Below are 25,387 nucleotides of genomic sequence, written 5' to 3'. Positions count from 1 at the left end.
GTTTTTGGTTTTACTGGCCATTTGGGAAGGCTTTCAGGTGGCATCTTTTGGATTTGTGAGGTGGGCCTCACTTGGACAGCTTATAAGAAATGTTTGGTGAAAAAATTAGAAAGCCTAAATATGCCATCGCTCAGCCAAAAAAAAGTGGCCTTCCAGTGAAGCTTCTTCAAAGTGGTTCAGTGAAAGCAGCTAAATTAAAGCTTCACTCCCCCCAATAAGTGCTTAAGCTCTTTTTCTGGGTTTCTGATCCTTATGGGGGATCTTTTTTTTTTTTTTTTTTCTGGGGTTTGGGGTGGGGGGTGGGGGTGGAGTTGTTTCTTTTTGTTTTCCATTCTTGCTGTTGTTATTATTTTGTTATGTTTTCTTTTTTGGGCTCAGTTCCTTATACTTCCTGTATGTTTCATTTTTCTTTTGATTGATAGAATTGCTTATTTTCTATTAAAAGAAAGAATGTATAACTTACACAACAAAAAGTCTAAATGCAGTTTACATTACATAGCTAGATAAACATTTCTTTAAATAGCCAAGAAATAGCCATTGTTGCATAGACACAGTCATGGGAGTCAGAATCCAAAATGTGTCCAAGAGTCTGACTTGGCAAGATGAGAAAAAATGGGCTCTCTGACACATCTATGGAAAAGTATATACTCTACTCAGGTCCTTTAGGAGTTGGAGATTCTGTTAAGGCAGAGCTATTAGCTGCTGTACAAGGGGTGCAATTTGCAAACCAATTGGGGGTAGAGCATTTAATCATTGAAGGGGATTCCAAGGTGGTGGTGGGCTGGCTGAAAAACCCTGAGAATACTATATGATGCTACAAGAATGAAATTAAGAAGTCTATACAGTGGATGGGGGAGATCAGCAAATGCGTTGGCTGATGTGTTAGCCAAGCAAAGGGTAAATAGGGAAGAATTGTTTTGGGCTCAGCTGTGATTATGTAATTTATTCATAGTTTACTTGTGATCAATTGGGAGAGGCTGCAGCTCGCACCTCTCCATGCGATGTTGTATGAAATTACAATTCTAAATCAGTTTCTGAATTAATAAAATTTCTATTAATAAAAAAAGTATATACTATCGAATATTTCATATTTTTTGAATTCTAACATTATATACCTGCAAAAATTGGTCTAAAATTAGTCCTTGTTCCAAGTAATATTTGATAGAAAAATGGTATTCATGTTGGTCACTTAAATGATTTCTTACTACTTCCATCCAATTTCTTTTCGGTCTGCCCTAGCTCTTCTAGCCCTTTTCAGTCCATTTCATTCTGTTCAGTGCTTCTTTCATTTCTACTTGACTCAAATTACACTCTGAGTATTTCTCCTTTCAAAACCTTGATTTTCTGCATCTGGTCCCATTTTACATTAACAAAGAATGCTTAGGGCTGTTTGATAATTGCTGAATCAGATGAACTGAATTACTTATTGGTTTGTTTTTCAGTGGATAAAATAATTGTATAGTGAAATATATGGGGGTAAAATAATCATCTTGACATGCTATTCAGCAGTTGAGAAACTTGCAACTTAATTGATTATTTACTAAAAGAAAAAAGTGATAAGAAATTCAGTTCAGCCAATTCAGCCATTATCAAATGTCTTGGAGGTGGTCAACCTAGAGTGTAGGATTTCTTGATTGTAACATGGGAACTTCTGGGTCAGGCAGCAATGCTTGCCTAAACATCTATTCCTAATTATGTTCATTCTTTTTCTTTGATTCAATATGTTCATTCTTTTTCACATGTTAATAAAATTACATAGTTAATAATAAAAAAAAGTACATAGTCTTTTTTCTGATAATTGAAGAGGAATTTTATTAAGACAATATGAGAACTGTTACAATCATCTTACTGAGAGGCACGAGGTGCGACCTCCCTTAAAGAGTGAAAATCACATAGCACTATAAATCAAGATTACAAGGTAGCCCAGTACAAATGTTTCTTCAAAACCCCATGTTTAGCAGGATAATCTGATATAGCGTTTGCAGACCTACCAACCCACTGTATACTAAAATTCATGTTTCTCAATAACCAGCTGGCCTTCTTTGAGAGGTTCTTGTAGCACCAAATGACTGAGCTCGGATCTGTTAACCAACCTACAACAATCTTGGAGTCACCTTCAATTTGAAGGTTCTTAACACCAAGTTGATTAGCAATCTGAATACCTTGTAAAGCTGCCGACAACTCAGCCCTATTTGAGTCTCCTATTCCACTGGACCCGAGTACAAGGCTAAGATATTTGTTTTTTTGATCAGCAAGAAATTTTATTAATAAAGTAGCAAAGGTTACAATCAGTTACAAAAGTTATAGGTAGCCGAAAAGCATTAATCTAATCTGCACCCACAAACAATCAGTTACAGTTCTGCCCAGTACAATGTAGATCTATTTGCCCCTTGTTTTGCTAGGGTATCCGCCATCCCATTTGCGCTCCATTTGACCCAATCAAACTGAGAGTTGATCCTCCTTGTAAGTATGTCAATTTCTCTGAAGATAAATTTGAGCTTCCAAGGTACTGAAGTGATGTTTTTAGCCCAAGAAATGACCAGTGGTGAATCTCCTTCTATTTCTAAGTCTGTTATTCCTATATGCTCAGCCATCTTTAGACCTTGAAGTAGGGCTAGAGATTCAGCCTGTATTGAGTCACCAATACCTATTGGTCCTGAGAAGAGTGCCACCACCACACCCTGATGATTTCTAATCACACCCCCTATGCCTGCCTTTCCTGGGTTACCAAAAGAACTCCCATCAAAATTTAGTTTTGGTTTGTTCAGTGCCGGTGGCTTCCATTCCTCACTCACAATTACTTTGGGTGCATCTGTTAGTGCTACTTCAACCCAACTTCTTAAAATCTCGTTCGTGGAGAAATTTTTGAATAGCTCCATGGTCTTCACCCAATGTGCAGCTCTGATTTTTATGGCTTCAATCACTTCCTCCTTTGATTTACTCTTTTTAGAGAAAATTCTTAGGTTTCTTTCCTCCCATACAATCCATACTGTAGCTGCTCTTGCTGCCTTCCATAAGCATTTTCCTCTTTTCTTCTGTTGTCTCAGGAAGGAGGGGCTGAAAAGACTTACCACATCTTGTGGGGGAGCCCATCTGCATCCAAAGAGAGAACAAACAACATTCCAAATATCAGAAACAAAGGAGCAAGATAAAAGTAAATGGGGTAGGGTTTCACCACAATCCAAACAAAGGACACACACATGAGGAGAGAGGCATTTATTTGGCCTCCTTTTCTGTAGCACATCACAAGTGCTTACCTTCCCTAAGAACACTTCCCAATAGAAAGCTTATACTTTTGGAGGGATCGGTTTACACCATATTTCTTTCACAGGGAAGTTCACCCCGATAGGGTCCTAGTGAGTGAGCAAACCAAAGAAAGATGCACAAGAAAATAGACCATCAGGAGTTGGGGACCAAACTCTACTATCAGCTATAGATTGGTCTAAGTAGACCCTCTCAAGTGTTGAGATTAAAAGCACTAGAGACTCACATTCATTTTCCCTCAACCCTCTTCTGAACCCAAAATCCCAAGAGATACCAAAGTCCGAGAGCAAACCAAACCTAGCAACAGGTTTGTTTTTAAGGTTTGGTAAAGAGTAGAGATCCGGGAATTTAACCATAAGAGGCATATCCCCAGCCCAAAGGTCTTCCCAGAATAAAACTTTATTGCCACATCCAACATCAAATCTGATTAGAAGAAAGGTTGGTAATACCTCATAAATTGCCTTCCAGGGAGAGTTTGGAGCTGCATTGGAGGCTAGTTTTGCATCCCAGCTGTTAACTGCTTCACCATGAATGCTTTTAATGACCCTGTGCCACAACCTATCTTCTTCACAAGGGAATCTCCACAGCCATTTCCCTAGAAGGGCCTTATTTTTCTTTAATAAGTTCCTTATACCTAGGCCACCATGCTCCTTAGGGTAACAAACTTGCTCCCACTTCAGTACAAGGCTAGATATTACCATCCTTATCTCTCAAAATCCCTCCTATACCTGAGGGGCTAGGGTTGCCTTGACTACTTCCATCAAAATTCAGTTTTACGCAACCTTCTAGTGGCGGAGTCCATACTATAGAAGTCCTTTCCTTCTCGAGGGAGCTATTAGCCACCTCTAGCCAGTTCCTTCTAAAGTCATCAGAGGAGAACAAATGGAAAAAATTTGAAGTTTTCGACCAATGAATTGCCCTTGTTAAGATACACTCTTTGATATTCGGGAGGCTTCGTTCCTTTTCTTGAAAAATTCTTGCATTTCTTTCCTCCCATATTGTCCAAAGTGCGGCTGCTTTGATACATTTCCACATAATCCTTCCTCTTTTTGTGGGCCATACAAAAACCGATAGGTCGAAAAGCAGACTTACATTAGTGGGTAAATTCCACCTACAACGAAATAAGGCAAAAATCCAATCCCAAATAGCAACAACAAAGGAGTAGGAAATTAGTAAGTGGAAGCGATCCTCACCATTAGCTTTGCAAAGAATACACCAGCTAGGGGACAAGCACATAAAAGGCTTCATTTTTTGTAGGCAGTCAAGAGTATTGATTTTCCCATAAAACACTTCCCAACAAAACAGGATAATTTTGGGAGGAATAAGCTTAGCCCAAAGCTCCTTTATTGGGAAAACCGACTGAGGGGAGGAAGAACAAAGGGCTTTCAAAAAGGAGACACAAGAAAAGGAGCCTTTTGGGTGGGGGGACCAAATCCTCTTGTCTGACTGTAAAGGATCCAAACAGACATTATCAAGAATCAAAAGAAGTTGAGAAACATCACCAAGTTCAGCATCCCTCAAGCCCCGACGGAAGCCAAAATCCCAATTTAACGACAAAGGCAAAAGGGGGGAGGGAAGGAAATTAGAGACAACCTTATTCTTAAACAAGGAAATAGAGTAAAGAGAAGGGAAAAGGTCTTTTAAGGTTGAATTTCCCACCCAGACATCTTCCCAAAAGAGAACAGAATTCCCTGAGCAAACATCATACCTAGCAAAATTAAGAAATTGGGGAAGGATGCTATGAATCGCTTTCCAAGGAGTTGTCAAAGTAGCCTGTCGAGAAACACCAGCATCCCAGCCATTATTTGAGTGACAACAACCATGAATACTAGCTATCACCTCATGCCACAACCTCCTTCTTTCCAAGGGTCATCTCCACAGCTACTTACCTAACAAAGCTGTATTCTTCAAGATCAAATTTCCTATCCCCAATCCACCTTCTTCCTTACTTCTACACACTATATCCCACCTTATTAAGTGATCCTTCTTCTCTTCCCCTGGCTCCCATAGGAAATTCCTCATTAGCTTCTCTAATTTCTTTGCCTCCCTAGAGGGGATTCTAAAAGTAGAGAGATAATAAATTGGCAAGTTAGCTAGGGTGGCTCTTAACAACGTTACTCTACCTCCTAGAGAGATATAGTTCTTTTTCGAAGTAGCTAATCTTTTTTCAAATCTCTCTAGGATTGGAGTCCAAAAATTGCTTTCCTTCGGGTTAGCACCTAAAGGGAGCCCAAGGTAAGACAGAGGCCAAGAAGCCACATGACAATTTAAGCACTCAGCAACAGACTCAATGACCCCTTCATCCAAATTTATTCCCACTATACAGCTCTTATCAAAGTTTATTTTTAGGTTAGAAACACTTTCAAAGTAACTTATCAAGCTCTTTAGATTCCTCACTCTCCGTAGGTTGCCCCCTTCATTGGAGATGATGATATCATCCGCAAATTGGAGATGGGTAACCGGGACATTATTCCTACCTATCCTCCAACTTTTTTTTTTTTACTTTGTAAAACAAGTACATAGTTAATAATCATTTTTCTATTGATAAAAATTTAGATAGTTTATAATAAAAAAAGAAACCCTAATAGTTTGGGAAACTATTTAAAGTTCAAATATTGTACTGTTGCTGAGTTGTTTGTGGATGTTAGCTCAGTATTCGTTCTCAGAAATGTATCTTTTTTTTCCTATCAGTAAAATTTTTATTTTACTGTTAAAATGATATATACTTTTCAGAGAATAATATATCCAAATCTATGAGCAAATAACTTGTTCATCTATGCCTGTACACCTTATTTTTGGATTTGTTTTCATTAATTAGTGATCAGAATTATTTCTTTTACTGAAAGTATAAATGGTAAAAAATGTAAGCCGTTTGATGTATGATATTCCAGATGGCAGAATTTTTCAATAAGAAGTCAGGTATATCAGGTCGTACTCCTCTTGGATGCTTTAATTCCATGTTCAATTTCACTGGTTCTTGGCAAGTTGATGCAGCAGCTACAAAAACTCTTGCCATGGTTGGATACTTTATTCCCTTGTTTACAGTTAAACTGGCAAAGTCAGATTTAGTTTTGCATGAGGAAATCAAGCATGCTGTTCCACACACTTGGGATCCCGCATCCTTGGCAAGGTAAATAATTAAACCTAATCCTTATCTTGTTAGATTTGCACGAGTAACCTGAATGTCATGATAAATTTCACTGAGATATTTGGAAAATCTAAAGAAATCAAGAAAAATTTTTAGAAACATGTAATTTGTTAAAATTTCATAAAATTGTTAGGAAAAGTATGATTGCACATTTGAGGCTCAAAAAAACATATCAAATAACTGTGTATATCATATAAGAAAAGATTAAAAAACTTAGATAGTATCTCTTTTTGTTTCCCTTTTAGTCTTTTAGTCATCTTCTTTTCTTTTCTTATGTCATATACTTTATCTTGACTTCTCAGCTTTATTGAAAATTTTGGTACCCATGTCATTACATCTGCAACAATTGGTGGTAGAGATGTAGTTTATGTCAAGCAGCACCAGTCATCTCCTTTGTCAGCGTCAGAAATCAACAACTACCTGATAGATATTGGGAATCAAAGATTTGACTCAGAAAGTCAGCTCAGTGCTGTTCCAGCCAGATTCAAGGTAAGGCTAGTTTTATTGTTACACCACCTCTTTGATGCTTCTATTGCATTCAGATATGCAGCAATGCATAATTGGAGGCTGTATTCTAATGATGTTAACTTTTGAGTATCTCCAAATATCAGGTTCTGGATCCATCTCTTTTCAACAGCCGAGAAATACACCCTCAGCTTTCTACTGTTCCATCTATAAGTGGGAAAGAGGTAAGTAATTATAGTTTCATTGTTCATTTGTTTCTCTTGGCTTAATATTGATATTGAAATACTGAACCAGTAATAGACATTAAAAATCAACTGATCTATTATTTACAAATATAATCTTCATAAATTATTATGCATTTTCTGGAAAATGATTTGCGTTTCCTGATAACTTGTGAGACATAAGAGTTGGTAATTTGAGTTGATTGAATAATCGAAAATATTGAAAGTCATCTTAAGTTGATAGGGATTTTGTTTGGGGACGCTTGCTCTTCCAGGGTAGAGATTGTAAGTTTTATGATGGGCTATACCAAAGGACCTGGCAGGTCCTATAGGGATCGTACCTTAATCACTATTTAATATTTAGATTAATAAAATCTTCATCTGACCTATAAACAGAAAAAAAAAGTGAATTTAGTAAAGGAATCAGAGGTTTGTGGGAGGGGCGGTCTGACATCCGTCTCATGTCATAATTTTTCCACTTTCTCTATAGTATTAGCATAACCTTTTGGTTGTCATTGTTCAAAAAAGGAGGAAGAAATAATTTAGAAAAGACTTGCTTTCTTATTTTAATGATAAAAAAGTTGTTGTTTTCTTGCTGTTTGCATGTGCACACTTGGTGCATCTCTCCTTGCTGTTGCATCCTGAAGAAGAAATTTTAGAAAGAATTGTTGTTTTCTTATTATGTGTGTTATTTTGTGTTATCAAATGTCTGCAAACATTCTTTGATCGGTAACAATTAAGAAGTTTATTATTTGCTTAAAAAAGTAGAAGTTACATAATTTGGTACAGAATTGTGTTTGGCACCCCAAATAAGTAGCTTTGACTAACTACTTTTTTTCTTTCCTTTACAAATCTCTCTCTCCCCCCCCTCCCCCCCCAGGGGGTTAACTTGAAGTCTCGAACACATCTGATTTCTGTTCGCCCCTTGTTTTGCAAGTCTCTGGTATGCCATTGGCTGAATGTGGTGTCCATTTATAATTTATCATCAACTCCAAGGCTAGCTTCTTTGTCTAAAGGCATGTCTATGTTCTCAAGAGCCAAATTGGTCCCTCTTCAGCCATTCTATGATTACATGCGAGTTCCCTTCAATTAAACTGTCTTTGTAGTTTTAGGGTTTTGCAATCCTTTAACCATGTAAGACTGCCCATAGTTCTGCAAGGATTGTGCCACACTCACCTGGACCAGTTGGCCCAGAGTATACAGCTAAGATGTTCCCTTTCAAATTTCTGAAAACTCACCCCAACTCCATAACGATCTGGGTTCCCTGTCTATAACCATCAAAGTTCATTTTCCTAATGTTTTGGGAGGGGGACTCCATGGATAGAAGGCTTACTCTTTGTTACCATGGATGAGGTCCCATTTTACCAATTTCTTAATATAGTGGTGAATGAAGTGAAAGCATCACTCTTAGTCACCCAGCACACCACCTTGATAATGGTGTTCTCTCTTGTGGCTTCTCTGCTCAGCTTCTCCTTGAAAATTCTTGCATTTCTTTCCTTATGATCTCCATAGGATTTTTCCTGTATATACTTTTTCCCCATTTTGAAGATGAAGAAAAAAAAAGTTAGTGCATCTCTCCTTACCTTTGCATCCTGTACAAATCAATAGGAAATGATGAATCATTTAAATTTATCCATTGTAAGTATACATTTTTAACAAGTAAACACTTTTTGGGCACTTTGGTTTGGTGTTCTCGTTTTTAGGATACATTAGGATCTGGAGGTAGGATATTGTGGAGATGTCTACTAGGACATGCTGTAGTTTTGTGTATGTTGGCCAATGCTGGCCATTTCAGGCCTGTTTACAGGTTGGAACCAAATAAATAGAAAAAAGAAAAAGAAAAGAAACCAAAAACCTATAAAACAAGGATTGACATGGTTCGGCAAGATGCCTATGTCCATGGGAGAAGAAGATCAAAATAAGTCCACTAAATTAGGTGGGGATCACAATGAAATAAAATCCCAACAAGAATGCCAAAGAGAAATTCTTTCCCCAAGAACAATGTTTTCCCCATGATGCAACTTTCTTTCTTCCAAGAGATGCTCTTCTAACATCTCACAAAGGGATTGCCACACCAAAACACCAAAAATCTGATATACAAGATTTGAACTGTGTAGAACCCCTAAACCTATAATGGGGAACACCCCATGGACTGAAGTGTCATGAAAAAAGCATATATTTATAGATTTAGGTCCTATTTCCCTAGTACAACAAGAAAATCCAAAATAATGGTAGTATTAGTTTCCAAACAGGAAACTGCCCAAAAGACCTACAACATGCCTTGAGTTCAAGGCACTATTCCCACAAGGATTTGTCTTTCTAAGGTGTGCTCCCAAGTTCCAATACAAAGCGTTCATCTAATTTCCATTCTTTTCAAAGTCTATTAGCATGGGGATTATCTGACCTTCTGGCCCATTCAAATTTGCTGTTCATTGGGACTGCTGTAGCTCTAGCCTCTCTCATATAGGTAGGGGTGTCAATCGGACCGGATTTGGTCCAGTCCAATCCGATCCAACGTTGGTCCATTTACAAATGGACTGGACCAAATCCAGTCCAAATCTATACAAACTGGATTGGATCCAGTCCAATTGAAATGCAAATGGATTGGATTGGGTCCAATCTGGTCCAAACTAAATGAAAATTCAAAAATTACTTGAAAACCCAGAAAATGTGAATAAGTTACAGAAATATATTAAATTTTGTCACAAAAATATATAAAAAAAAAATTACTGTATCAACCATATGTTCCAGGTAGAAATTACTGTATCTAATCAACATTCCTTTCAAAGAAATTACTGTATCTGATCAACAAGACCATGTTCCTCACTCCTCTTCAACCATATGTTTTGCCTCCTTTTCTGTTATGTTGTTGGGTCTTGCCATATTAAATTTTGTCACAAAAATATATAAAAAAAAATTACTGTATCAACCATATGTTCCAGGTAGAAATTACTGTATCTAATCAACATTCCTTTCAAAGAAATTACTGTATCTGATCAACAAGACCATGTTCCTCACTCCTCTTCAACCATATGTTTTGCCTCCTTTTCTGTTATGTTGTTGGGTCTTGCCTGCTGAGATAGATCAGATTGATTTTTTTTGCACTTCTAATCTTTTTTTTTTCACTGTTAATGGATTCTTATCTCCTCTGATATTTCCACTGATAAAAAATGATTAAGCATTGCACATATTGCCCATCCCTGGCTCTTCAGCCTAATTAATAGTGATGAGACAAAAGATATCAGAGTGAATAATCTGCCTGGGGGTTGTTTTGTGAAGTTTTTTTTTTTTTAACCTTTATTAACTCAAAAATGGTAAATGAGAATGATAGTGAATGACAGGTTTGAAGTTTTACTGTGAGTGACAGGGTTGAAGTTGCAAGAGATGATTAGGGGGCTCATAGTTTAACATTTGGAAGTAAAAGATCTATTGTTTTCTTACAGAGTGTCCTGAATAACCATTCTAGTTTCCCGATCAAAAAACTTTCTAGTCCAAATAATAACCATTATAGTTTCCTGAATTCTAGTTCATTGAATTCCATTTACTTACAATTCCAAGAAAATTCTAAAACTCAAATGGTTAAGCACATAATCTGCCACAAGCTTAAGATACAAATTATTATTACTATTACTATATTATTTTTGCCAAATCAAAACTTCAAAAGCGTATAAGTGAACAATATAACTGATAGTACTCAATCTTCAGTCCTCCATTTACCACCAATAAAAAATAAGTACACACTAAACAAACCATTGGTCCCAAGTTCTTTGGATAAATTTGTTCGGAGAAAACAACAAACAAGTCTCATTGGTATTGAACCATTTGTAGCTTTGCAAGACTTAAGGTCAGTAAACAAGTTAGCCTTTTCCTTTTAGGCTAACACAATTACCTTATAATTTGTTGTCATGGTTGAAAAAACATTGAGTTAAAAAAAGTACCATATGAATGGCATGAGGTGGTGGCAAGCATTCATGGTTGTGCAGGAAATGGTTGGGATTCCGGGATATCTTGCCGAGCTACCCTTACTACACCTTGGAAGGCTATACATGGTATTTTCCCTCGCTTCCTCAGATTCATCAGGTATGATGCTTGTTTTGGTAATGCTATTCTGTTCTGGGAGGATATTTGGGTGGGTACTCAACCCCTCAAAGATTGTTTCCCCTCGCTCTATTCCATTTCCCTTCACAAACATGAGCCAATTGCAACTTTTCTCCCGAGCCCGTTAAACCCCTTATCTTTAAACTCGGACTTTGGGTTTCGTAGAGGGTTAAGGGATGGTGAGTCGAATTGTGTTATTGAGCTAATTCATTTACTAGAATCCGTTTGCTTGGACCCCACTTCTTCTGATCAAAGGGTTTGGACTCCTCTTCCAAAAGGTATTTTTACTTGCTCTTCTTTTCTAAAATCCCTCAGTTCTAACTCCATTTCCCAAGGATTCCCTGTCAAAGAAGTCTGGGCGCGACCTATTCCCCCAAAAGTTACTGTATTCTGCTGGGAAGTCTTCTATGGGAAAATCAATACTTTGGAAAACTTATAGAAAAAGAGACCCTCACTTTGTCTTTCCCCAAATTGGTGTTCCTTGTGTAAGGTCGAGAATGAGGACTGTTTCCATTTGCTGATCTTCTGTTCCTTTGCTACAGCCATATGGAGGTGGAGCCTTTGTTTATTTGGAGGTAGGTGGTCTATGCCTTATGATTTAAGCTTGTTATTCAACCCATCTGTCTTTGTTTGGCAACTAGAAGAGGTAAGATCATGTGAAAATGTGTCAGGGCAGTCACTCTGTGGACTCTTTGGGAGGAAAGGAATGCAAGAATTTTCTTAGAGAAGGAAAGAGGGTTAGATGAAATGAAGGATTGTATCCTAACAAGAGCAATCCATTGGCTGAAAACTGTGGATATCTTTGATGACTTATCCTTTGATGACTTGTTGAGGAATTGGCTAGCAATAGCTAACATTTCAACAAAGAAGGATAGATATATGTCAGAATGGATTCCGCCTTTGGAAGGTGTCATCAAGCTGAACTTTGATGGAAGCAGCCAAGGCAACCCCGGGCCTTCAGATATAGGGGGTATCCTGAGAAATAAGGACAACAACATAATTTCCCTATTCTCAGGACCGGTGGGAGTGGGGGATTCCACAAGGGCAGAAATCCTTGTTGTAGTACAAGGAATTCAGATCGCCAACCAGCTTGGGGTGGAGCGCATCTCCTAGTTGAAGGGGACTCTCAGGTGGTAACAATGTGGCTCCTAAACTTGGATACCACCATTTGGGGCTACAAAGATCTCATCAAAAAAGTAAAGTGGTTAACCAGCAATATGAGAGTTGAGGTAAAATGGGTTAGTAGGTCTGCTAATTCTTTGGCTGATGCTTTAGCCAAACAGGGGGTTTCTAGGGAAGATCTTTTTTGTGCTTCTATGTAAGTTGTTATTAATTTGGAAATCTGTACTTAACTAGCCCGGAGAGGTTGCAACTCGTGCCTTTCCTTGGGGACTTTGTACTATTGTCTATTGCTGATTAATAAAATTATTTCAATTATCAAAAAAAAAGTATGAAACACAAAACTACTAGTATGTAAGAACTAGGTTACAGAACTACTAATAAACTTTGTTTCTCTACACAGGCAACTAAAGGAAATCAGAATATTACTTGCATATATATCATGAAGGAAGTCAAAGAAGAAGATAGAACTGACTTGGTGGTGGCTTCATTGGCTTGTCTCTACATTTTAGGAAATCAAGATTCTTGCTTATAGCTTAAAACAACTTCTTGAAGCCTGGACCAACTAGTGAGCTTGAGACAAATGTTTTATACCATTTGGTAAATTATAATTCAACATGTTCAACTTAGACCGGATTGGATAGGTCCAATTCATTGTCTTATTGGACTGTTCAACCTGGACCGGATTGGACTGGTCCAATTCACTGTCTTATGGACTGTTCAACCTGGATCGGATTAGATTGGTCCAATCCACTGTCTTATTGGACTGTTCAATGATGTGGACGCGTATTGGGAGCAGCAGCAGCAATGATCCGGTGTTCTCATTCTATCCAATTCGGCAGCAACAGTCTTATCCATTTAACAGATTAGATTAGACTATCTTGTTATTCTTATCTTATCTTATTAAGTTAGTAGATTAGATTATACTTATTAGATTAGGATTAAGAGAGACTTATCTTATTAGATTAGGATTAAGAGAGACTTATCTTATCTTATCAGTCTTATCTTATCAAGATAGAGTTGGAGGTCTCCCTATTCAGCAAGGAGTCTCTCTAAGAGAAGGACTCTTGTAATCTCCTATTTAAGGAGCCACTATTATTGAATAAAGACATCCAAGAATTTCAGTCAAGAGAAGAGTTGAGGAGAGTTAGGGTGATCTCTTGGACAAATCACCCCTTAGGTCGCCACGATAGGGTCTACACGCAAAGGGAGGGGCAAGGGGAAGCTAGAGGTTCTCCCTGTGGACCGACCTGTGACGAGATCCTACGCCCGGGCCCATAACATTTTGGTATCAGAGCAAGGCGTCATGGGTGATCTGGAGCAGCTGCCGTCCAGGGTCCACGAACTCGAGCACTGGCTCATGGAGACCAGCTCGGAAGTATGGGAAATCAAGGACGAAGTCAGGGAGCTACGGCGTCTGATGGAGTTATTCCTTTCTAGCAAAGAGAGGAACATAGAAGGGGTGACAACCACTAGCGGCCGCCGACCAGATCTACCGGAGTCTTCCGGCGAACAGCAGTTCGGCAACCAGCTGGCCGCAGTCATCCCCAAGTACAGCAGGTTAGAATTCCCGTCGTACAACGGCAACGGAGATCCCTTGGGCTGGCTGTACCGGTGCGAGCAGTTTTTTCGAAATCAACGGACAGATTACCGGGATAAGGTAAGCCTAGCCGCCTTTCACTTAACAGAGGAAGCACAACTCTGGTTCTATCGATTAGAACAGGAAGAGCCTGGGCTCAGTTGGTCCCAGTTCAAGTCCTACTGCCTTCTTAGATTTGGGCCCCCATTGACAAGCAACCCCTTAGGCGAGCTGATTAACCTTAAACAAACCAGCACGGTGGCAGAGTACCAGCGCCAGTTCCAGATCCTCCTCGCGAGGGCATCTTCAGTGCGACCGGACCAGCAGGTAGACATGTTCACCGCTGGGTTAGCAGAACCCCTGCGGGTGGACGCGGAAATGCAGAATCCCTTCAACCTGGTTACAACCATGAATATAGCTCGCGCTTTCGAACGCAAACTACAACTCAGCTGCGGAACCTTTAGTATGAGGCGGCCTCCATCAGCATGGGCATCCTTGGAACCACTCAGAATGGCTCCATGTTCAGCAGCCAGCCAAGAACGGAAGCCACATGCGAGCAACAATTCCAGATCAGCATCCAGTGTGGGGAGCAGTGTCATTGCACCCCCTATTAAGCACTTGTCCAGGGCTGAGATGGCGGAACGCAGGGCGAGGGGACAATGTTTTAATTGCGATGAACTCTACTCAGCAGGGCACAAGTGCAAGAGACTTTTCTGCCTCCTGGTGAAACAAGAGGAAGATGAGGATGATCCCTCTTCATTGGAACCCGATCCAGGAGGGCAAAGTCATTCCACCTATCCGGGATTCCTTTGACTGTGTTTCCAGACACCCATCCTGAATTCGAGCTTGAGGACAAGCTCGTAGTCCAAGAGGGGAGTAATGATGTGGACGCGTATTGGGAGCAATAGCAGCAATGATCCGGTGTTCTCATCCTGTCCAATTCGGCAGCAACAGTCTTATCCATTTAGTAGATTAGATTATACTATCTTGTTATTCTTATCTTATCTTATTAAGTTAGTAGATTAGATTATCTTATCTTATTAGATTAGGATTAAGAGAGACTTGTCTTATTAGATTAGGATTAAGAGAGACTTATCTTATCTTATCAGTCTTATCTTATCAAGATAGAGTTGGAGGTCTCCCTATTCAGCAAGGAGTCTCCCTAAGAGCAGGACTCTTGTAATCTCCTATTTACGAAGCCACTATTATTGAATAAAGGCATCCAAGAATTTCAGTCAAGAGAAGAGTTGAGGAGAGTTAGGGTGATCTCTTGGACAAATCACCCCTTAGGTCGCCACGATAGGGTCTACACGCAAAGGGAGGGGCAAGGGGAAGCTAGAGGTTCTCCCTGTGGACCGACCCGTGACGAGATCCTACGCCCGGGCCCATAACATTCAACCTAGACTGGTCCAATCCACTGTCTTATTGGACTTTTCAATGGAATGGTCCAATCCATTGTCTTATTGGACTTTTCAATGGACTGGTCCAATCCGCTGTCTTATTGGACTGTCCAACCTAGATTGGTATTTCCCCATTTAAGGGAATGGCCATTCCCTCCCTTCCATTCGGAATGAAATTTTATTCCAACTGATTCCAGTTCTGATTCCGATTCCGAAGGATTTGGATCCGATTCTGATTCGGATTATGAAGCAAACGGACACTAATTAAACTATGTAACTTAGAATTTGGAAACCTTAACAGAAGATACATTGGATAGAATATTGAAAGAGTTCTTGCATGATATAAATAATGAAATTGGTCGTTCTAAGCAACTCCTAAAAGAAGAAAAATTGCACTCATCTTTAGAGCAAAACAAACACTAGAAATAATGGTCGTAAAATTTAAAATGAAATATTATAAATCCTAGTAGGAGATAAAACAGGTAAAAGAATAAAATCTGATCCATGAAATTCTAGAAAAACAAAACCATCACATATAGCAACACCTATTGCTTGCTATAATAAAATATTGGGCTCACCTCTTCAATTGGAATAACTCCAAAATAGGAAAAAAGTTATCTGTAATATGCCGTTGGAGAGAGAATCTCCACTGGAGAGAGAAAGAAGAGATCGTTTTCTATTTTGGAGAGAAGCGCCATTGGAGAGAGAAGCACCACTGGAGAGAGAGGAGTTTGTTTTCCAGAGATATTGCCAGAAATAAGCGTAGTCGGAGAGAGAAGCACCACTAAAGAGAGAGAAGAGATTGTTTTCCAGAGATATTGCCAGAAAGAAGTGTAGTCGGAGAGGGAATTACCACTGGAGAGAGAGAAGAGATTGTTTTCCAGAGATATTGCTGAAGAGAAGCGCAGTTGGAGAGTGAGATTTCAGGCCTTCAAACCTTCAAAGTTCGAACAAGAGGTTTTCATCGTTTCAGAATTCCAAATTTCTAGGGTTTGGTTCTGGTTTTCGGTTCTATTTTGAGATTTGATTTAAGTCCAAATCAAACCGATAGGAGTTTGGACGAATTTATTTTGGATTTAGTCTAACCCAATTTCTATACTGGACCGTTCAAAACCAATTTGATTGGTTTCGGTTCGGATTGGATCCAACCCAAAACCACCCGATTGACACCCCTAGACATAGGTGCTCATGGGCCCTGAGAAGAGTTCCAAATTGGACTTACTGCCACCTCAGATTCACCTTTTATCTTAGATGCCATTAGAAAGGGTAGGATTTTGGTGGAGGTCATCCACATCCATTATTCTTATAAAAAAATAGACACATTTTGATTTTTGAGTAATTTACCACTGTATTGAGGTTTATTTCAAGAGAGCGGAATTCCATTGCCCTTGGCTTGGAAAAATCTGTATATTGCAAGTTCTTGTGCCATAATGCCATTGAAAAGTTTGTATGTTACAATGTAGAGGACAGGCTCTTACTTTTTTTTTGACTAATATCCATTTTTCACGCCATTCCTTTTCATATTTTCTTCTTTCTTTAATGCAAACCATTTTGATCATTACCATTCACAAAAAAAGGAAGAAAAGGAAATCAAAGCAAAATGAGTTTTTTATAATATAACTCGTAATAGTTGAAAAGTTTTTAAATTAGACTTTCATTTACTTTTCTCCTTTAATATGGGAGACTTAATTTACCTTTTTTCTTTTTAATCTTCTCCTTTTCCTTCTTTATTTTTTTGAGGAGTAAATGAAAATTTATTAAATAAAAAAAGAGGAGTACAATCCTGACAAGGTGTCACCTCTGCTCACACAACAAACTAACTGTTAACATGGGTTGTACCAAAAAAAGTCCTTTAACATGTGACAATACATATACACTGCTTATCAAATGTGAGCCAGATGTTGTTTCAATGTTGAAAACGAACCAAATTGTAATCTAGTTTGAAAATAGAAGTTATATTTGGTGTCCAAGGTGAGTGGAAATTCTCCTATTCTGGAGGTAATTGAGACATTCCCATTGATAATGCTTTTGAACCTAAACAAAAGTGAATTTATTACCAAGCATGATGTTTTTATTAGTAGTCAAGCATGATTGTTTAGTAAATCATGTTCTTTTAATAACAATATCTGATGCATAATTCTTACATGGATACAGCTATATTATTAGGCTGAAATGCAAAAACATTTCATCTGCTCAGAGTCAAAATTTTTGTTTCAGGATGTTACAGTCATTTTTAGGAGAAGAGGAGGGGACGATCTTGTACAGAGCCATGCCAAATGGGTAGAAACTGTAAATTTGGCACCAGATGTTATCAGCATGACGTTTTCTCCCATTGTTTCACTGCTGGGAGAATTGCCTGGGAAAAAACATCTGGCTCGTGCCATTGACTTGTACTTAGAGTGTAAGACCTAGTTTAATGTTCTTTGAATTTTTGTATCTAAATCCAACCGGACTTGCATTCCCATTAAGGATTCCTAAAGACTGTTTACTATCTGTAGTTTGTTTTGCGGGGAACTTTAAATATCCTGCTTAAGAGTAATGAATCTCATTTCCATGTAAGAAAAACCTATATCATTCCATTTTAAAACTGCCTTTTTTCCTTCTAATTCAGACTAAATAGAACAACTATGAACTATGCTGCAGAGCTCCATGGGTCTATTGTTATCTGTTATTCTCCCTTCTCTAAAAAATTTCCTCATTTATCAAAAACAAAAAACTATGCTGCAGAGGTTTGAATTGCTGCTAAAAATGACTGCGGATCTGCTGCATACACACTGTGGGCAGGACACTAAAGTCACACATTGGGAACACCTCCCCTTTAATGACAGCATACAAGTACAGGAAATGTTCCCAATGTGTTTCTGTAGTGTCCCCTCTTCCATTTTTCTTCTTATTTTACAATGTTTTATTAAAAATAATCTGGAAATACCCTCTTTTTCAGATCAAATTATACCATATTTCATGATATTTTCAATTTAGTGATTGCTGTTTAAACATTCTATGAATTTAATTCTCCATTGAGATTCTTGAAGTTACTTGATATCATGGTAAGTTCTGAGTTAATCTCACTATAGCTGCAATTTGTTTATTATTTGTCTACCAAAAGAAAAGTAGAACTGTAGTTTTTTGCCCAATTATTAATTATTTATCACTTCATTAGGAGAAAAAGACCAGATTGGGGACAAGTTTGATGAGTGGTGCCTCTACGCTAATTTGGGACCCATAATCCCAGCTGCACCAATGGAAGCAAACAACATTATTAAACAGCTACCTCAGGACCCTTGAAATCCCATTTGTTTTAGATGTGGATCAGTCCTCTAATATCAGGTTTAAAATCAGTGATTAACAGTACAAATCAGATCTGAATGATAGTGCAAGAGCTGTGTATGTCGAAGAGAAGAGGTAAGAGAAGAAGAAGTCGAATTAGTTTTCCTTCTCCTCTAACCCTATTTTTTATTAATCTCTAAAACAAATTGATGATGACAAGTATACCCTTAAGTGGGCGGCCAGCTTGGCAGTTACATAAAGAAAATAAAATAAGAACAAATAACAGGCCCATTAAGTGAGGCCCATCAACATAAAATAAAAGATAAAATAAAGGATATCACATAAGAGGCTGTTAGGGTCCATTCGGCCCAGTCTCTTTACACTCCTCAAGCTGAGCATAGATGTCAATCATTCCCAGCTTGCTTATATAGTGTGTCAATTTCCCCTTGGGAACTCCCTTGGTCAAGATATCAGCCAGTTGCTCTTCTGATGTGATAAATGGTAAGTAGACTTCTCCTGAAAAGACTCTTTCCCTTATAAAATGCCTATCAACCTCAATGTGCTTAGTTCTGTCATGCTGAACCGGATTATGTGCAATGTTGATAGCAGCTTGGTTGTCACAATAGAGCATCATTGGTTGCTCGTAGTCCACCCCCAATTCCTCTAGAAGGGATCGTAGCCATAGTAATTCTGACACACCATGAGCCATTGCCCTGTATTCTGCTTCAGCTGAGGATCTAACAACCACTGATTGTTTCTTACTCCTCAAAGACACAATATTCCTAGCAACCAGAGCACAATAACCAGATGTGGACCTTCTGTCATCAATACATCCTGCCCAATCTGCATCAGTAAAGGCTTCCAGCTTCATGTGACCATGCTTAGCAAATAGAATACCTTTCCCTGGAGTACCTTTCAAGTAGCACAGAACCCTTTCTACAGTAGCTAGGTGAGTATCTCTGGGAGAATGCATAAACTGACTGAGACCACTTACTGCATAGGAAATATCTGGCCGAGTCATGCAAAGGTATAACAACTTCCCAAACAGTCTCTGAAACACTCCCTTATCAGACAACGATGCACCATCTGTGGCAAAAAGCTTATGATTAGGATCAATGGGAGTGGAGATGGGTTTATCTCCAAGTTTATCAGTGTCAGCAAGAAGATCAATGACATATTTGCGCTGAGAAATGAATATTACCATCCTTAGATCGAGCAACTTCAATGCCCAAGAAATACCGAAGATCTCCCAAATCTTTAATTTCAAATTCAGAGTGGAGAAATGCTTTTAGTTTACTGGCCTCTTCAATGTCATTACCCGTGACCACAATATCATCAACATAAACAATTAAAAAGGTCACCAGAGTCATTTCTCTTCAAGAACAGTGTATGATCAGATTGTGTTTGAATGTAGCCAAAGGAGACAAGAGCAGCCCGAAATCTCTCAAACCAAGCCCGAGGAGATTGTTTGAGACCATAAAGGGATTTGTGTAGTTTACACACCTTGCCTTTCATTTCTTTCCCATACACTCCTGGAGGTAGAGACATATAGACCTTTTCATGCAGATCTTCATTCAAGAAAGCATTTTTAACACCAAACTGGTGTAGGGGCCAGTCAAAGGTAGCTGCTAGAGAAAGTAAAACCCTAACTGAAGTCATCTTAGCTACAGGAGCAAAGGTCTCAAGATAGTCAATGCCATACATTTGGGTGTAACCCTTGGCAACCAACCTAGCCTTATACCTCTCAACCGAGCCATCGGAGTGATATTTAATGGTAAACACCCATTTACACCCCACTGGTTCCTTCCCTTTCGGCAAGTCCACAACATCCCAGGTATGGTTCTTATGTAATGCTTCAAGTTCAGTCATCATAGCATCCCTCCATTCAGATTGAGACAATGCTTCCGGTACAGACCTGGGTATCACATGTGAAGAGACATAAGCAAGGAAGGAGTAGTAGGAAGGAGAGAGAAGGCTGTAAGATAAATGTTTGGAGATGCAATGGGCTGTACACTTCCGCTTGCCCTTGCGAAGAGCAATAGGAAGGTCAAGGTTAGGGACGGTCGAAGGTGGGTCGATAGAGGGCTGACCTGTTTCCTCAGGAACTGTGGGAGTGGCCAGATGCTCTTCTGAAGGAGTGGAAACAACCTGCATATGTCTGAATCTTCACCTTTGGTAACACCTTTGGAGAGTAGGAGCAGAAGCAAGAGGAGGATCAGGGGTGGGTCCAGTGGAAGAGGTGGACACCCCATGATCAGACTCACAAAGGATGGGAAGAGGAACAGCTGGAGACATAGCAAAGGGTTTGTAGGTTTTCAAGACTGCTATTCAGTCTTGATCACTAAGAGATTTTAGGTTCGATGAGAAGAGAAAGTGAAGAAGATGTAGAAGAAAGAGTGATGGAAGAGCAATAGAACACAAATTTTGAGGAGAAGAACAGAATGTCAATATTCTGCCGCCGCCACTTTAAGTTAATATATATAGGTTATGCTAGTTACATGAAAGGACATATCTGCCCTTGGTGTTTACATCATAACTGCTAACAAATAACAACCAATATAAAACTGAAACTAGAAATAATAGAACAACAAAATAACCACAGCTGTGACTAGATACATTCTACCCTACGGACAGAGTGGTACCACAGCTGTGGGGCCCACATCAATGTTCTCTACACTCCCCCTCAAGTTGGGAGTATATGTTCATCATTCCCAACTTAGATAGATCCGCCTCTAGCTTCTTTCTTGATACGGCTTTAGTAAGAATGTCGGCTAGTTGCATACTGGATGTGTTGTAAGGGAGGCATACTTCTTGAGATGAGACCCTCTCTTGCACAAAATGGTGGTCAACTTCAATGTGTTTGGTTCTGTCATGCTGTACTGGATTATGTGCTATATTAATGGCGGCTTGATTATCACAATACAGCATCAGGGGCTTTTCATACTCAATACCCAATTCCTCAAGTAGAGATCTTAGCCATAGGATTTCAGCCACTCCATTGGCCATGGACCTGTATTCTGCTTTAGCACTTGACCGGGAGACCACACTTTGTTTCTTACTTCTCTAGGAGACAAGGTTTCCTCCCACAAGGGCACAATATCCCGAGGTAGACCTTCTGTCATCAACACTCCCAGCCCAATCTGCATCAGTATAAACCTCCACCTTCATGTGATTGTTGTTCTTGAAAAGTATACCCCTACCTGGGCATCTCTTCAAGTAGGCTAAGATTCTTTCTGCCGCAAGAAGATGTGTGGTTCTAGGAGAATGCATGTACTGGCTGACAACACTAACAACATAAGTAATATCTGGCCGAGTGAGGTAGAGATATAGGAACTTTCCTACCAGTTGCTGGAACATAACTTTGTCTTCAAGAAGCTCCCCACTCTCGGCATTAATCCTGTGATTCTATTCAATTGGTGTATCTGCAGGCTTGACACCTAACTTTCCAGTTTCTGCCAACAGGTCTAGGACATATTTCCTCTGAGATATAAAGATCCCCTGTTTGGATCTAGCAACCTCAATACCCAAAAAATACCGGAGTACACCAAGGTCCTTCACCTCAAATTCTTGGTGAAGATATTTCCTCTGAGATATAAAGATCCCCTGTTTGGATCTAGCAACCTCAATACCCAAAAAATACCAGAGTACACCAAGGTCCTTCACCTCAAATTCTTGGTGAAGAAGCTGTTTAAGAGACTCAATCTCATGGCTATCATTCCCTGTGACCACAATATCATCAACATATACTGCCAACAGTGTCAAAGAGGACTCCACCCTCTTGATGAATAGGGTATGATCTGACTGGGCCTGTACATATCCAAACTTCACAAGTGTTAGTCTGAATCTATCGAACCAAGCCCTAGGTGACTGTTTCAAACCATACAAAGCCTTGTTGAGCCGGCAAACCTTCTTACCTACTTCTGCATCATAGAAGCCAGGAGGCAAACGCATGTAAACTTCTTCCTGCAGATCTCCATTCAGAAAGGCATTTTTCATGTCCATTTGGTATAAAGGCCAAGTGTGACTTGCTGCAAGGGACAAGAGAACTCGAATAGTAGTCATCTTGGCTACCAGTGCAAATGTCTCCAAGTAATCTATGCCATAAGTCTGTGTAAACTCTCTTGCAACTAACCGAGCTTTATACCTCTCAATAGATCCATCTGCATTATGCTTCACCGTAAATACCCATCTGCACCCAACTGGTTTCTTTCCTTTTGGCAAATCAACTACCTCCCAGGTGTTGTTCTTCAACAGAGTATCCATCTCAACTTGCATTGCATCTTTCCATTCAGGGACGGATAGGGCTTCTTGCACTGTTCTTGGAATAGGGACATTGGAAATGGAGCTAAGGTAGGACTTGTAGGTAGGAGATAGGCGATCATAGGATAAAAAATGGGAAATACAGTGGGCTGTGGATGTGGTACAATGTCGTTTCCCTTTACGGACTGCAATTGGAAGGTCAAGATCATCTGTAGGGAAAGTCTCTGTGGGCTCTGGGACTGAAGTATCTGGACCTGGAGTTGCAGATGAGATTGGAGCTGGTCTGGACTGCTGATGATCAGGATCAACCTGCCTGCACCGCCTGTGATAAACCCTCAACTCCTGATCCCTCTGACCACCCTCACCGTTGCAGCTTTCCCTCAACTTCTGATCCCTCTGACCACCCTCACCATTGCAGTTCTCATCACCCAATGGAATAGGTAAAGGAACTGCCCCACTCTCACTGCTCTCCCCCTGAAGACAAGAACTCATACCCCCACTCTCACTACTCTCCCCCTGAGGGGCAACCCGAGGATAATAGGGTGTCCCCTCAAAGAAAGTGACATCCATGGAGACAAACTTCCTCCCGGAGACAGGATCATAACAGCAATAACCCTTTTGAGTTTGTGCATAACCAAGGAAGATGCATTTGGAGGCTTTGGGTTCGAACTTGGAGGGATGGGGTCCGAGAAGCTGAACAAAGCAAGTGCAACCAAATGTCTTAAGGGGAATAGAAAACAAGTCCTCACGTGGGTGTAGAAGCGAAAAAGGAGATCGCATATCAAGGACCCTGGAAGGGACCCGATTAATAAGGTATACCGCCGTGAGGATAGCGTCCCCCCAGAAGCGAATAGGGACATTGGAAGTAAACATGAGGCTTCTAGCCACTTCCAAAATGTGCCTATTCTTCCTCTCGGCAACTCCATTCTACTAAGGTGTATGAGGGCAAGAGCTCTGGTGGATAACCCCATGATGAAGAAGATAAGATGTCAATGATTTAGCAAAGTATTCCTTTGCGTTATCAGATCAGAGAACTTTGATCTTGGCATCAAACTGGGTTAGGATCATTTGGTGAAAATTTTGGGTCAGGGAAGGTACCTCATCTCGTGAACGCATGAGATAAACCCAAGAAAAGCGGGTATGGTCATCAACAAATAACAAAAAATATCTGTACCCACCCATGGAAGGGATATGATAAGGCCCCCAAACGTCAGCATGCACAATATCAAAAGAATTATCACTCCTTTTATTACTCAATAAATAAGGCTTTCTACAATGCTTAGCAAACTCACAACTTTCACACTGTAGCTGAGACAACTCAATAGACTCAAATAAAGTAGGAAACAAACTCTGTAAAGATCGAAAAGACAAATGACCTAATCGGTTATGCCAAAGCATAACCGGATTCACACTCTTAGAAACAAAAGACAACTTCTCTACTGACTCTCCCTGACGAAACCGCTCCCCATGCAGATAGATCCCATTCGTCTCACGGCCAGTCCCAATCACCTTCTGCGTCTCCAAGTCCTGAAAAACACAGCGGTTAGGGAAGAAGGTTACTGAGCAGTTCATATGCTTGGTAATACTACTGACTGAAAGAAGGTTAGTATCAAGCTTAGGCACATGCGAAACAGATGATAGGGAGATAGTATCTGAAAGCTTGATGTCACCCTTCCCAGAAATAGGAACCAGGGAGCCATCAGCAATAGATACCTTATCCCTACCAGAAGACAAATGGTAAGTAGTAAATAGTGAAGGCAAGCTAGTCATGTGATCAGATGCACCTAAGTCTATTACCCAACAAGGTTCAGTAGTACCTGGAGCTGAGGCATGATAGGCTGAAGCTCGAGTACCTGAATGGGCGAAGGCAGATGTGACAGGGGCTGATGGAGGCTGCGGTGGCTGAGCTGAATTTCCAACCTCCTTTTCTAGCTGTATTAGGGCAGCCCGAACTGCAGCTAAGGTCTCCAAAGATGTTCCTTTTGTGCCAGATGAGGATGCTGAATCAGTGTTCATGGCTACATGAGCAGTGCCCTTCTTGTTTCTTAACTTCGCAGGAACCAAGTGGGGATGCAGTTTCCAACATGTCTCTTTTGTATGTTTGGGTTTCTTACAATGTTCACATACTACATCCTTCTTGTCTTCCTTCCTCTTGTCCTTCTCTGAATCACCCCCTGATTTGGGTGTAGCCGCTACAAAGGCTGATATGGGTTGCATCATAACCTTCCTTCTGGTTTCTTCACTTTGTACAAATGAGTAAGCCTGAGAGAGAGTCACATTGTCTCTAGTCAAAATCTGCTGCCTCACAATATCATATTCTGAGTTCAGTCCCGCCAGGAACTCAAACACTCTGTTTGTCTCGATGTGCTTTCTATGGGTCTGAGCATCTTTGGGACTCTCCCATCCAAGTCTCTAAGTGATCAATCTCATGCCACAGGGACTTCAAGGTAGAGAAGTAGACCGATACCGGTTTCTCTCCTTGTTTAAGGGTGTTCACTTCACATTTCAATTCATATGCTCTGGCAACATTAAGGGGTTGGGAGTAAGTTTCTTTCATAACATCCCA

At 39.9% G+C, this 25,387-nt stretch overlaps 1 protein-coding gene across 1 annotated transcript in view; it reads left to right on the top strand.

Annotated features, from left to right (window-relative positions):
* The window catches only part of LOC104609003 (MACPF domain-containing protein CAD1-like), a 44,109-nt gene that overhangs the window by 6,949 nt on the left and 11,773 nt on the right, over positions 1–25,387 (top strand). Inside the window, exons 2-5 of the mRNA XM_010275166.3 lie at positions 6,156–6,394; positions 6,715–6,901; positions 7,024–7,101; positions 17,512–17,695. Of these exons, the coding sequence (XP_010273468.1) occupies positions 6,156–6,394; positions 6,715–6,901; positions 7,024–7,101; positions 17,512–17,695 (688 nt within the window). The remainder of the gene's footprint in view (positions 1–6,155; positions 6,395–6,714; positions 6,902–7,023; positions 7,102–17,511; positions 17,696–25,387) is intronic.

The sequence above is a fragment of the Nelumbo nucifera genome, chromosome 3, assembly GCF_055504915.1.
Source record: "Nelumbo nucifera cultivar China Antique chromosome 3, China Antique-T2T, whole genome shotgun sequence".
Classification (NCBI taxonomy): domain Eukaryota; kingdom Viridiplantae; phylum Streptophyta; class Magnoliopsida; order Proteales; family Nelumbonaceae; genus Nelumbo; species Nelumbo nucifera.
Note: the sequence above shows the minus strand (reverse complement) of the source record. Positions and strands in the feature narration are given on the sequence as shown.